Source organism: Thermobia domestica, chromosome 14 (genome assembly GCF_964235325.1).
Source record: "Thermobia domestica chromosome 14, izTheDome1.hap1.1, whole genome shotgun sequence".
NCBI lineage: Eukaryota > Metazoa > Arthropoda > Insecta > Zygentoma > Lepismatidae > Thermobia > Thermobia domestica.
The window spans coordinates 80,550,492-80,562,175 of record NC_137467.1 but is presented as its reverse complement, the minus strand read 5'-3'; the positions used below and the strand labels follow the sequence as shown (position 1 = coordinate 80,562,175).

The 11,684-nt window shown below is 37.2% G+C and overlaps 1 protein-coding gene across 1 annotated transcript; it reads left to right on the top strand.

Annotated features, from left to right (window-relative positions):
* The first annotated feature begins 10,337 nt into the window (after positions 1 to 10,337).
* On the top strand, positions 10,338 to 10,967 carry LOC145669885 (uncharacterized). The gene has a single exon (XM_081738230.1). It carries the CDS (start codon positions 10,338 to 10,340, stop codon positions 10,965 to 10,967), a length of 630 nt encoding a protein of 209 aa, XP_081594356.1.
* Positions 10,968 to 11,684: the final 717 nt, after the last annotated feature.

Below are 11,684 nucleotides of genomic sequence, written 5' to 3'. Positions count from 1 at the left end.
GAGCATGTGCATTTAAAACAAAATATCACACCACCGACCCTTAAGAGAAGTAAAAGAAAATCTATCATTAACAAATTCAATCCATGTAATTGCTAATATTATTCGTTTGTGAGCAGATAGCCCTTTTCCTAGTTGGTAATTTTTAATTCGTTCCCCTTAAAAGAACATAAAATTTCCCGACTTGACTCCTCCATTTTCTTTTCATCTAACTTCCTGATATCCCACTTGGTCCATCCTCTATTTCTAAACTCATTCCTTACAAATTTTAACGCCGCTACCCTATAGAGACTTCTTATATTCCACGTTCCGAATTTCATGTCGATTTTACTTTGCTGAGTTCGTGCCAAGTTATCAGTTCTAATCCGAGGATTCTGCGAATATATTTGAACAAGCCTTTTTCTTTTTTACAGAATAAGGTTGTTCGCCCTACACCAAATCCCCAAGGTGGAGGATCACCACTTGTCATCTGTCCGCGACTGCTTATTCAGTATATTCGCAGCTAACCTCTATATCTAGAGGCCTTCTCCTCGATCTACAACCTGAGGACGCGCCATTCCGTGGTGACAGGAAGACCACATTTCACAGAAATTAATATAGCTATATCTTAGAAATACAATAGGTACTGATTATCCTAACAGTGCTTTAAAACACACACGAACAATCAATTTGCTTTGATATATGGATGCATAGACTGTGCAAGCTTCGATGCCATAAAAATCGTAAATTAGAGACTACTACCAATGTAGTATTTCATGAAATCATCGTACGTTTGACTATCCGAACTATTCTTAATGTATCATATTGTTTCGCTTTATAGCTACATAACTTTACAGTTATTTTTTTAAGTGTTTATACTCTTTACCTGATCTCTACCAATAACAACTGTATGAATTTATATAATACAAAACTGGTATCCAGAAGAAAAATATGTCTATAATGTGATAATGCACAGCCGCCTTATGTAAAGGGCGCCTTGTACCTTTCACAGATACTTTAATAAAAGCCAGTATTTTAATTTATTATACAAACCTGGTAGACAAAACAACTAAAAAAACTATCTATAATGTGATGTTTCGTAGGGCGCCTTATGTAAAGGGCGCACTGTTTCTTTCACGGGTTCTATACCAATAGTAACTATATGTATGTATTGTACAGGACTGTAGTATACAGAAGAGTGAATAAAATCGTCCATTTTGATGTGGTCTCGCAAGGGCATTTAATGTAAAGGGCGCATGTCAATAATTCCCCTATCACACATTCTGCTAGTTATAATGATCTTGGTGCCATCTTTGATTCAAAATTCACATTCTCTGGCCACATCTCCTCAATACTTAAGAATTCAATGTGCATGTTGGGACTTCTTTATCGATTTAATGAATTACGCACTGTTTCGTCATTCGCAACTTTCTATAAAACCTTAGCGCCCAAGATTGAATACTGCTCTCCCATATGGGCCATGGCAGCACCTACACATCTCTCCAGACTTGATTTTATTTTTAATTACTTTATTGCTATAGTCCGTTTACGTGTTCCTGCACTTCGAACATTATCTAAGAAGGAACTCCTGTGACATCTTAATATCCAGACTCCAGAAGTACGCAGAATTATCTCTGACCTGAAATATCTTCATAAAATAGTTAATGAACACGTAAGATCGGAAATATTACTTCAGGAACTATCCTTATGTGTCCCTTCCCGCATAACCCGGTATACCCACCTATTCTAGGGTGACCAACCGTCCCGTAAAAACGGGATTGTCCCGTTTTTTCACTACCATTCCCGGTGTCCCGAAAAATTCTCCCGGGACGCCAACATGTCCCGTATTTACTTACATTGGGTACAAAACCCTTTCGAATCGCTAAAATTTCCTAGTTTATATGATTTTTTTTAAAGCTATGTGATTACATTGGAACATGTCTAATTACTTAGCAACGTCATTACGACGTTTGTGGTATTGGATGTGGTGGTTCCATTGATTTCCCTCTTAGGCCTACCCACTCCGCAGACGACAGTGGAAGGGGCTGAAAGTCTTATGGAGAACAAATGTAACCTGTTTTTACTCTCTGTTTCGGGCGGTGGAAGATTGAGACGCTGTCATCAGTACAGTACAGTGTTTCCGTGAAGATGTAACACACTACGAAAGAGGAATAAAGGTACAGAACTATAAAAGTGAAAGTAGAAAAGAAAATTAGTTGTAAATGAAATAATGTTTAAAAGTAAAAAAAAAAAAAAAAAAAAAAAAAAAAAAAGCAAATAAAAGGAGTTGGAATCCGATGCTGAGAGTAATTATAAATCCTGTCGGTGACAGATTTGAGCGTTCATATATTTTTAGTAATGTTTTCAAATATTTCATTTTTTGTTAGCTGCTGGTAGTTACTTGTTATATAATTAATTCGACAATCTTTTCAATAGGTCTTAAAACAAAAAAGTAAATTTACCTTTTTTTGTGAGAGATACAAAGAGAGAGAGAGAGAGAGAGAACAGAGAGGTTTAAAAAATATATATTTAGGGGAGCAATCTATCCAGAAATAAAAGGTGTCCCGTTTTTTCTAGTTGACGATTTGGTCACCCTAACCTATTCCATCTTGCCTGTCCTAGTAGGCAATTATACAGAGGTCTCTCTTTTACAGAATACTGCTTTGTTATAATAATTTAACAACTGATGTGGACATTTTTTTCGGACTACCCGGTGTTTGAAAGAAGGATTAAACGAGTTTTGACGGAATAATATTACTTTTACATTCTTTTTTGACTGTTTCATGTTGTTAATGTTGTCATTTTTTCTTTCTTTTGTTGTTTCCCTGTGTAATATGGCAAAGTTATGCTGTATCTGGGAATTTGTTCAATAAATACTCTGTAAGAATGTGTTCAAATGTCGAGTTACGAGGTTTTGGGGTGTGGACCTGGTAGACCCTCGCGTAGGTGCGCCCTTACCCTCAATCTTAGGAGGAATAACCAATCTTTTTACTACTTCCCCAATTTATCTCATAATACATACGAGCACATCGCTTATGTAGTTTGTATTGTTTTAAGATACAGTACACTCCAACTCAGCCATCATCAGATTTGAGCTGTTTCATCAGTTCGAGCCGTTAACAGTCTTTTCAGCAGTGCATTGGGCGAAGGCGCTGAAACACATGTAAGGTAGTTCGATCACGTGAGAATGTGTTCCTAGTTATCGAAAGAGAAACACAAAATATCAAACTGTGTCCACATAAAATGCAGAAAGAGGCCTTTATAATAATTTTACTTTGTAATGTTAAGCTTTACAATTGTGTAATGGAAATGGGAAAGGCTGAAAGTGCCACAAAGTAAAATTTCCAGTATTCAATAAAAAAACTTCCTAAAACTGTACTTTATCCTTTAAATATGTATCCTAGCGACTGCTCTAGAAACTAGTAGGAATTTTTCTGGCACTTTGGACCTTCTCTAGGTTATTGGCCATGTCGTTTACAACGCATTCCATGCAAAAAATCGATTTTGTATTTTTTGGCACTTTCAGCCTTTTCCATTTCCCCATCACAATTATGCATATTTGATTAATGGGGTTATTATTTGAATCTTTTTTTTTTTTGTTTGTTTGTTTGAAAATGCATTAAATGAAACAACTTCTTGTTCACATCAACCAAGGATGGTGGGCAACATTGAAATTTTAGAAGTTTTATCTTCCTTCGGAGAGCTGTTTTATACTTTGATGTAGTCTCTTCTTCAGAACTGCATCTAGATATTCTATCCTTGGTCTTCCTTGTCCTGGTTTTCCTTCTCCCTTTCCCTCTATCAGTACGATGATACAATCAGAGTGCCGAATAAGATGGCCAAGCATGCTGTTTCTTTTTTTTTCCTATTATCTTCATGATCTGTTGTCCTTCATTAGCTTCCTTTAGTACGTCTTCATTCCTTTTCCTTTCGGCCCATGATATCCGCAGCATTCTGCGCCAACATCACATTTCAAATGATTGCGGCTTGGATATTTCAACTTTTCTCAATGTCCACGTCTCTGATCCGTAAAGCGCCACACTCCAAACAGGAAAACGGAATTAAATAAAATCGTTTTTTCTTTCTTTTCTTTTATAAAATATAATAACGGAACAGATATTCTTAAAGGATTGAGATATACCTTAGTTTAACGCTTTTAATTAAGATCTCTATATATTACCTTAGAAACGAAAGCATATATGATAAGTCTAGAAATCATTGGTTATGGTTGGTAGGTTGAAATCGTAATGTTCTATTCAGCTGCGTGGCTATATAAGACGTAGACCTACAGCTTAATTGGATCCAGAACACATGACCTCTCACAGAGAATCATACTCGAGCCTCCCACTGATCATCAAGCTACGACGGAGCTCTGTAAATATTACGTGGCAGGTACGTTTGCATTGTAAAAGCTTTAAAAGGTACTACGAGAAGTCTGCTCTGTTCTGACTATTATTATCAGCCCTCCCACTAGTCCAGTGCTTCAAGGGGCCGCGGTGGCTCAGTGGTAGAGCGTTCATCTCTGGTTCTTGGGGGTCTTGGGTTCAAACCCTGCTCCCGCCAAGTGAACTTTGTGGTGGACAAACACCGTGTGCGTGGGTTTTCTCTGGGTTCTCCCGTTTCCTCGCACTTTCTTCATTCTACCATTTCATTCATCTCTCATCATCACCGTCTCCTTTAGCCTAACCGGCATAACCGTGAGACGTAAAACTCAAAAATTTCATTTCATTTCATTTTGCTCCAGTGCTTCAGGGTCCCAGGTTCGATTACCGGTGGGAAAGCCTGGAAAAAAGTGTGAACTATTCATGGAATCCAACCTAAACACATGGATGGTTCGGATTCCAACTTAAACACTAGATAAAAGACTCATATAGCCTGGATTCTGAAAGGAGCGCTAACATCCAACACAACCAATCAGCCAACGCGTATAAGTTATATCCATCCACGCCACTCCTCGAGTAGGAAGGAAGGAAGGAAGGAAGGAAGGAAGGAAGGATTTCAGGAAGAAATGTTCCAGAACAGAACATTTCTTACAACTATTCTACTTTATCATTAAAATTTACCTGAAAGCTCTAGCAGTGTACAAAACTCGTTTCTTGGTTGATTATTTAATGTTTTTCACTTCACATGTAAAAAGTAAAGAGCGGCTAGATACAGGACAGGTCTAGAGGACAGGCTCACATACTTCTTTAATTTCAGCACATACAGTAGTGAAGGCAATGTAAGCAGAAACACGTTCTAGGCGCCTTCACTTACCCAGGTGGCCCTTGGTACTCATTTCACAAAGTTTGGATGAACTTTAGAGCCCCATTGTGACGAAAGTAGGGTTAAAATTTCCCGTCCCCACCTTGCATCGATTCTCGGACCCTTACCGATTACGCTACAGACTCTCTTGACTTAAAAAGAGAAAGTGGAGACAATATATATCTATATTTCTTGAATTTAGATAACCGTTACTTGAAGATTTAACGTTAGATATTCCTATTATTATTCAAAAGGTATCTACTCGATGTTTTTTGTAAGTATCCAGATACAAGAGTAATTTCTAAGGAGTTGTAGAAATGAACTCAAAGTAATCAAACTTTATAGATGACCACTTTATTATTTTCTGTTTCAAATAAAATAATCATTCAAAAACAATAGTTCCTAATCTAGCATAATAAGAATCTTTCGAAAAAATATTTCAAACAAAACTGAACTAAATTACTAGTTTATATACACCATTTTATAAATCTTCTAGATCTTACTGAAAATTATCATGCTCCACATTCTATGGATCTACTGATGGTCCATGAACTACTTTTCGAGAAACCCAATTCTATACTTTAAATGTAAAATTGAAAATGTGTAACGTACTACGATATTACAACATATCCTTCAACTATCAGTATAATTTTAAAAAGGATAATCATAATTTATAATAATAACAGTAGTTGGTAGAGACATTCGTTAGCATATCTTTTTTAAATTTCTGCAGTGACTTGGGTTCACTGCTGTTCTTCAAACTTATCACTCTAAAGTTGAATAATATCGCTTATCGCTAAACTTCTTTGAGCAACTGCTTAGTGCTTTTCGATATACTTAACGCATATTTTTAAATCACTCTCGACTCTAGCCATAGAAGCTAAATACGCTGTTCTAATTGGTTGCAGTAATTCATAGCAGAAATCAAAGGCTAGCTGCTGTCGGTTCTCGTAGCCGATCGTGTGCTAGCCGTCTTACAGTGCGAACGTGTGCAAAATGCTCTCCGAGTGTGTTTCTATAGCATGTTGTTTAGAGAACTGCTTGCTCGGGAACATTGGCACCATCTCGAGAAAAGAGACACAAGTCAAAACACCTTATGATTCAAGTTCGTATCCCTCGCCGAGAAAAGTGACATAACACGAAATTTGTCATTTTTGTTCTACTTCATATGCAAATTTCCCCCACATATGCTTCTGACCATTTTGTAGCATATTTAAGTATTATGTTAAACGTTAACAAAATATCAAGAGGTAGAGGTCTGTGGTATCTCAATATATCAATTCTAGTGGAACAATTATATGTACAAGAGTTTTAGGCACCTGGCACTGCCTCGTTCAACGGCGTTCTCCTAGTAAAAATATTGCTGACTATAGGGGAATACAATGTTAAACGCACGCTTCGTTATATGTCTATTTTCTATTGTAAAGATAAGGTGCAGTTTTACAATCAAATGTATAACTTTTACTATGGTGCACTACATAATTTATATGCTCTGGCTCTTCAAGGGTACAAACGAGTAGCATCCATTAGTGAGGTGAAGACAAAACTATTACAAATCCATTGTCGTCAACGAGCGGGAACCCATATTCTAAGTAAAACCCTATCCATGGATTTTGATGAATTTGTGTCTGTTTGTCAAGTATTGCGTGAGCGTCAGCGCTTTAGGTCTCAACTTATTGAAAGTATCACTGATGAAAATAGAGAATCCGTCACTAAGTTTTCTGCTATACAAGCCATCATCCTTCGATCCTACCAGCGATTATTCAATTTGCAGGATGTTGTTGAAGCACCACCCATTGACTTCTTTGCCCATCTGCCGCATAGATTAACGGAGGAACAACAAGAGGTTACTCAAGCATTTTCTCAGGATGAAGTAAAGCCAGCCGTCCTCACAGCTAAGAATTCTAAAACGCCTGGGATAGGGACTAGGTGTAGAGTTATATAAGACCTTTTTCCACTTAATTAATGGGTGAATTATGTATTGCAAGTAGGCATTTTAGGATAATCCTCTCGGTCTGCTGTCATTGTGTTGATTCCGAAGAAGCCTCACCCTCGTACAGTGGCGGACTATAGACCTATTTTTTCTATATCTTTACTGACCTGCGATTATAAAATTATTAGTCGATGTATAAGTGCAAGATTCCAAACTGTTATTGCCCATCTTGTTGGGCCTATGCAACATGGTGGCGTACCAAATAAACGTGCTCGAGATATTCTTGCTGCTATACCCGACGTCATTACCTACTATCAAGATATTGAACAATGTGACGCGGCCTTAGTTGCTTTGGAATATTCAAATGCTTTTGATCGAGTGAACCATACATATTTATTTTCTTGCTTTCAAGCCTATGGATTTGGATATATCTTCTGTAATTGGATTAAGCTGTTATACTGTAATTGGACAATTAAACTCAAAATTAATGGAAACCTGCCTTTTGCATTGGTAATAGCATCCAACAAGGCGGTCCCTTGAGCAGTCAGCTTTCTATTCTAGGTTTAGGGCCATTTCTATATAACGTCCGGCATGTCTTTCATGGTGTCACTATAAATAATTCTTCTGTGCGAGTTTACTTATTTATGGACGATGTTACATGTTTTACGACTAATCACGCCGATTTAAACGTTTTAATACAGCTCGTAAGGCTTTACGAATCAGTATCTCGCGCCAAACTTAACCTTAATAAAACGTACGTAATGCCGTTGGATAAATCCACACGACTTCCATTGGTCAGATACAGCAGTCAGTTAAAATCTTGGGAGTGGCTTTCAGTTCTTGTATAGCTGATATTATTACTAATACCTAGGTAATGTTGGCCTTATTGTCAATCGGCTAACTTATGTGCTTAACCAACATTGATTTCGTAACCTTAGCCTCTTATCTCGCCTTGAATTTGTGCATTTGTATGGGTTATCTCAGTTATATTCCCCAAGTACTTCCTTTTTCTAACTGTCATCTTTCAAAAGTTAAGACAACTGTGGGTAATTTTTTGTGGAAACTTATGATTTTTCGTGTTTCCTGCCAAATCTTGTGCAACGATCTCCCCAACGATGGATTAAATTTGAAAGATGCCGAATTGCAGACTAAAGCTCCATTTCTCCAACGATGTTTACGTTTACTCCACGAGCATTCTGATCATCCTACCACTGAGCTCATCATGAACTTATTACGCCGTGTTCCATTAGTAGCATCTTTCTATCTTGGACATCTCCCCACTCAATTTAATTATCTGAAACCAGTTCTGTATGAGGTTCGTTATCGACTATTGAATAATGATTTAGACGAAGTACACTCTGTCAAAAAACTGTACTCGACCCTTCGCCAACCTTGTACTCTTACTCCTAATATCGTTGGTAAGCATCCCTATCATAATTGGCAACGCATCTGGCGTGTTTTACATGCACCTTATTTAACTTATCATGCGAGATCAGTGTGGTTTATTGTGGTCCATCAAATTGTTGATACTGTAGCCCGACGACATAACACTTGGGTTTAGTGACTCTGCTCTTTGTGCTTTTTGCAATGTAAAGGACACTATTCAACATCGTCTTACAAAATGTGGTGAAGCAACAGTGGTGTGTTCTCAGTTTTGTCGCTATATGGCTCACCTGTGTCGCTCTACTTCCTCGGCTATTTCAATAGACTTAATTCTTTTTCCCGACATTACCTTTTTTCGAGAACTAAATACCAAGCTGTTACTTGGTTGATTGGAAACACTGTTTTATATTTGTTAACAGAATCTCAGAAACTTTTGTTCATACTTCCTATACTATGTTTTTATATGCACAACTAACCCAAATTCCGTTTGCCATGCGCAATAGGTTATTTGCAAAATTTTTTAACAGTGCTACATACATAATGTATCTTTTTCTGTGCCTGCCAATTTGTATTACCTTCCTTATTTTGTTTATTGGCTTGTACTGATATTAGGTTGCAATAAAAAAAAACCGTGTTAGCGCAACAGGCTAGTAATCATGATTGCTTTTGGCATGGGTTCAAACCCAGAGAAAGGAAAGTTTTTCTTTAAATTTCCATAACACTTCATTAAAATAAGATGAAAATAATACTCAAAAAAGTAATTTACAGATGGTTTCAGATCAAGAGAACCCTGGTTTCAGGAATTCACAGATCACCCACATGGCTCTGACCCTTGTCAACTGGCCATAAATCTAAGAAAACAAGAGGCGAGAAACAGAAAAAGAGATTGCCAAATGTCCTCTTTTCTCAAGATTTCTTTCAGTCTTGATTCACTCTTTGTGTTAGTGTGTTCGGTTATAATTCTTTACAATGTCAATGTTTTTCCGACCTTGGTTAAACAATAACACTCGTAACTAGCAATATTTGGATGAAAATCTGGAGCCCGGGCCTTCTTCGCCAAGAACTCCGACGAAAGAAGATAATGTTGTAGTTGGGAGAGCAGCTAAGTTGCGTAAGCAAACAATAATGTTAGTGAAAAATGTGAAGTTTTTTTTTTACGAAGTATCATTGATAATGGTGGTGTCTTAACTTCCAAAAACTTAAATAAGTTATTAACGCAGGCGACTGGTGTTAGCATTAGTACTATAAAAAGAATTTGTGGGAAAATTGATGTGAAAAACTATTCGACACCAACGAAAAAGAAAGTTGTAAAACAAAAGCTTCAATTCGATAAAATTGACGATTTCACTCGTAATTTATTGCGACGCACAGTTTTTGAATTTTATAAGGAAGGCAAATCTCCCACAACGGAAGCGCTAATTGAAGCAATGAGACTTAAGACAGCTGACACCGAATACAAGTTTCCATACCAACGCACCACAGTTTATCGTCTGCTACGAAGTATAGGTTTTAAATATAAAACCTCGGTGAAAAAATGTATTCGTAGTGAATCACCACATGTAATTGCATGGCGATATAGATACCTGCATAGTATCAATAATCTTCGTGCTCAGGGTTATGCAGATGTGTACCTCGACGAAACGTGGTTTGATAGTAACTCCTGTAGAATGAAGAACTGGACAGACGATTCGGACAATTGTGCTGTAACGAGTTCTGGGAATAAAGGCGATAGAATTGTTATTCTACATTGCGGGGGGCGTTCAGGTTTTATTAACGTTGCGCTTCTAATAACACAAAAACAATGGCTGATGCTCCAGCAGATTACCATGGTAGCATGAATGCAGGTATCTTTGAGAATTGGTTTGAGGAGAAACTATTGAAACGGCTTGAGACACCATCTGTAATTGTTATGGACAATGCCCCGTATCACAGTCGTATTCTCAACCCAAAACCAACCTCTTCCTGGAAGAAAAGTCAAATTCTTAACTATATGACCTTGCATAATATCCCCATTCCTAATCCTGTTCCTATAATTCCCGTTCTCCTTGAAGTTATAGAAGAGAACACTTCTGTTACCGACAGAAAAAAGAAATATGCAGTGGACGAATTAGCTGCAAAATATGGGCATATTGTGCTACGTTTACCACCTTACCATTGCGTCCTCAACCCCATCGAAATGGTGTGGTCAGAACTGAAGGGTAGGGTTTCGTCACGAAATTTAAGGAAACGACCAGTGGGGGAAGTAATACAACTTCTTAAGGAGTCGTGCAATCATGTGACGCCCGAAAAGTGGATAAATTACATCAAACATGTAGAAAGCATTGAAGGAAGCTACGAAAACTTTCAATCTATTTTTGATGAAAGAACTGAAATCTGTGTACAAGTAACAGATTCTTCAGAAGATGAGAGTGATGATGATGATAGCTCATAAACAAGAAAGGTAAGAGTTTGCTACATTTTGATCACACACATATTAATGTTGAAATAATAATATTAGTAGTAATAGTAAATAGTAGTAACGACAATAGTAGTAACAGTAAAATGGCTATTGCATACGGTTATCATATTCGTGGTTCTGATTTTGATTTCCAGGCACAATTTTCGTTATTCACTTCACATTTTGAGACAAATGGAGTTTTTTTTTTTAATTAAAAGATAGTGAGCCTGGTCTAGAGATCCAGAAATAAAGGCGATGGAAGTCATGTACTGACATCACCCGCTAAAAGTTGGCTGGTTGGTTATACACATTCAGAGGCTGTATCTCCAGGGAGTTTGTAGAAACTTTCAGCCACTAATACTAATAATAATAACAGTGGTATTCATCCTTCAAGTGCTTGGGTACAATCATTCCCCAAATTTCCCGTTACAGCCAAAATAAGTAGTAAAGGATTCCCCACCCCCAGAAAAACGAAAAATAAGGATAAGAGTACCCATACTAATTTACATCCCAAATAATAGGACATTACTTAACGTGGCAGCCAGTGCTAATTTCTATCTATACAAAATCAATCTAGGTTTTCTTACGCCTCCCTCCACAATTTTGCTCTTTTAATTAAAAGAGAATGCATTCTTGGATATGACAATTATTTTAAAATGCTAAGTTCTCCTTTATAGGTAACGTTCTTAAAGACATCATTAAGGTATAATT

Coding starts and splice junctions, on each gene's coding strand:
- LOC145669885 (XM_081738230.1), top strand. CDS start 10,338: ATGGCTGATGCTCCAGCAGATTACCATGGTAGCATGAATGCAGGTATC.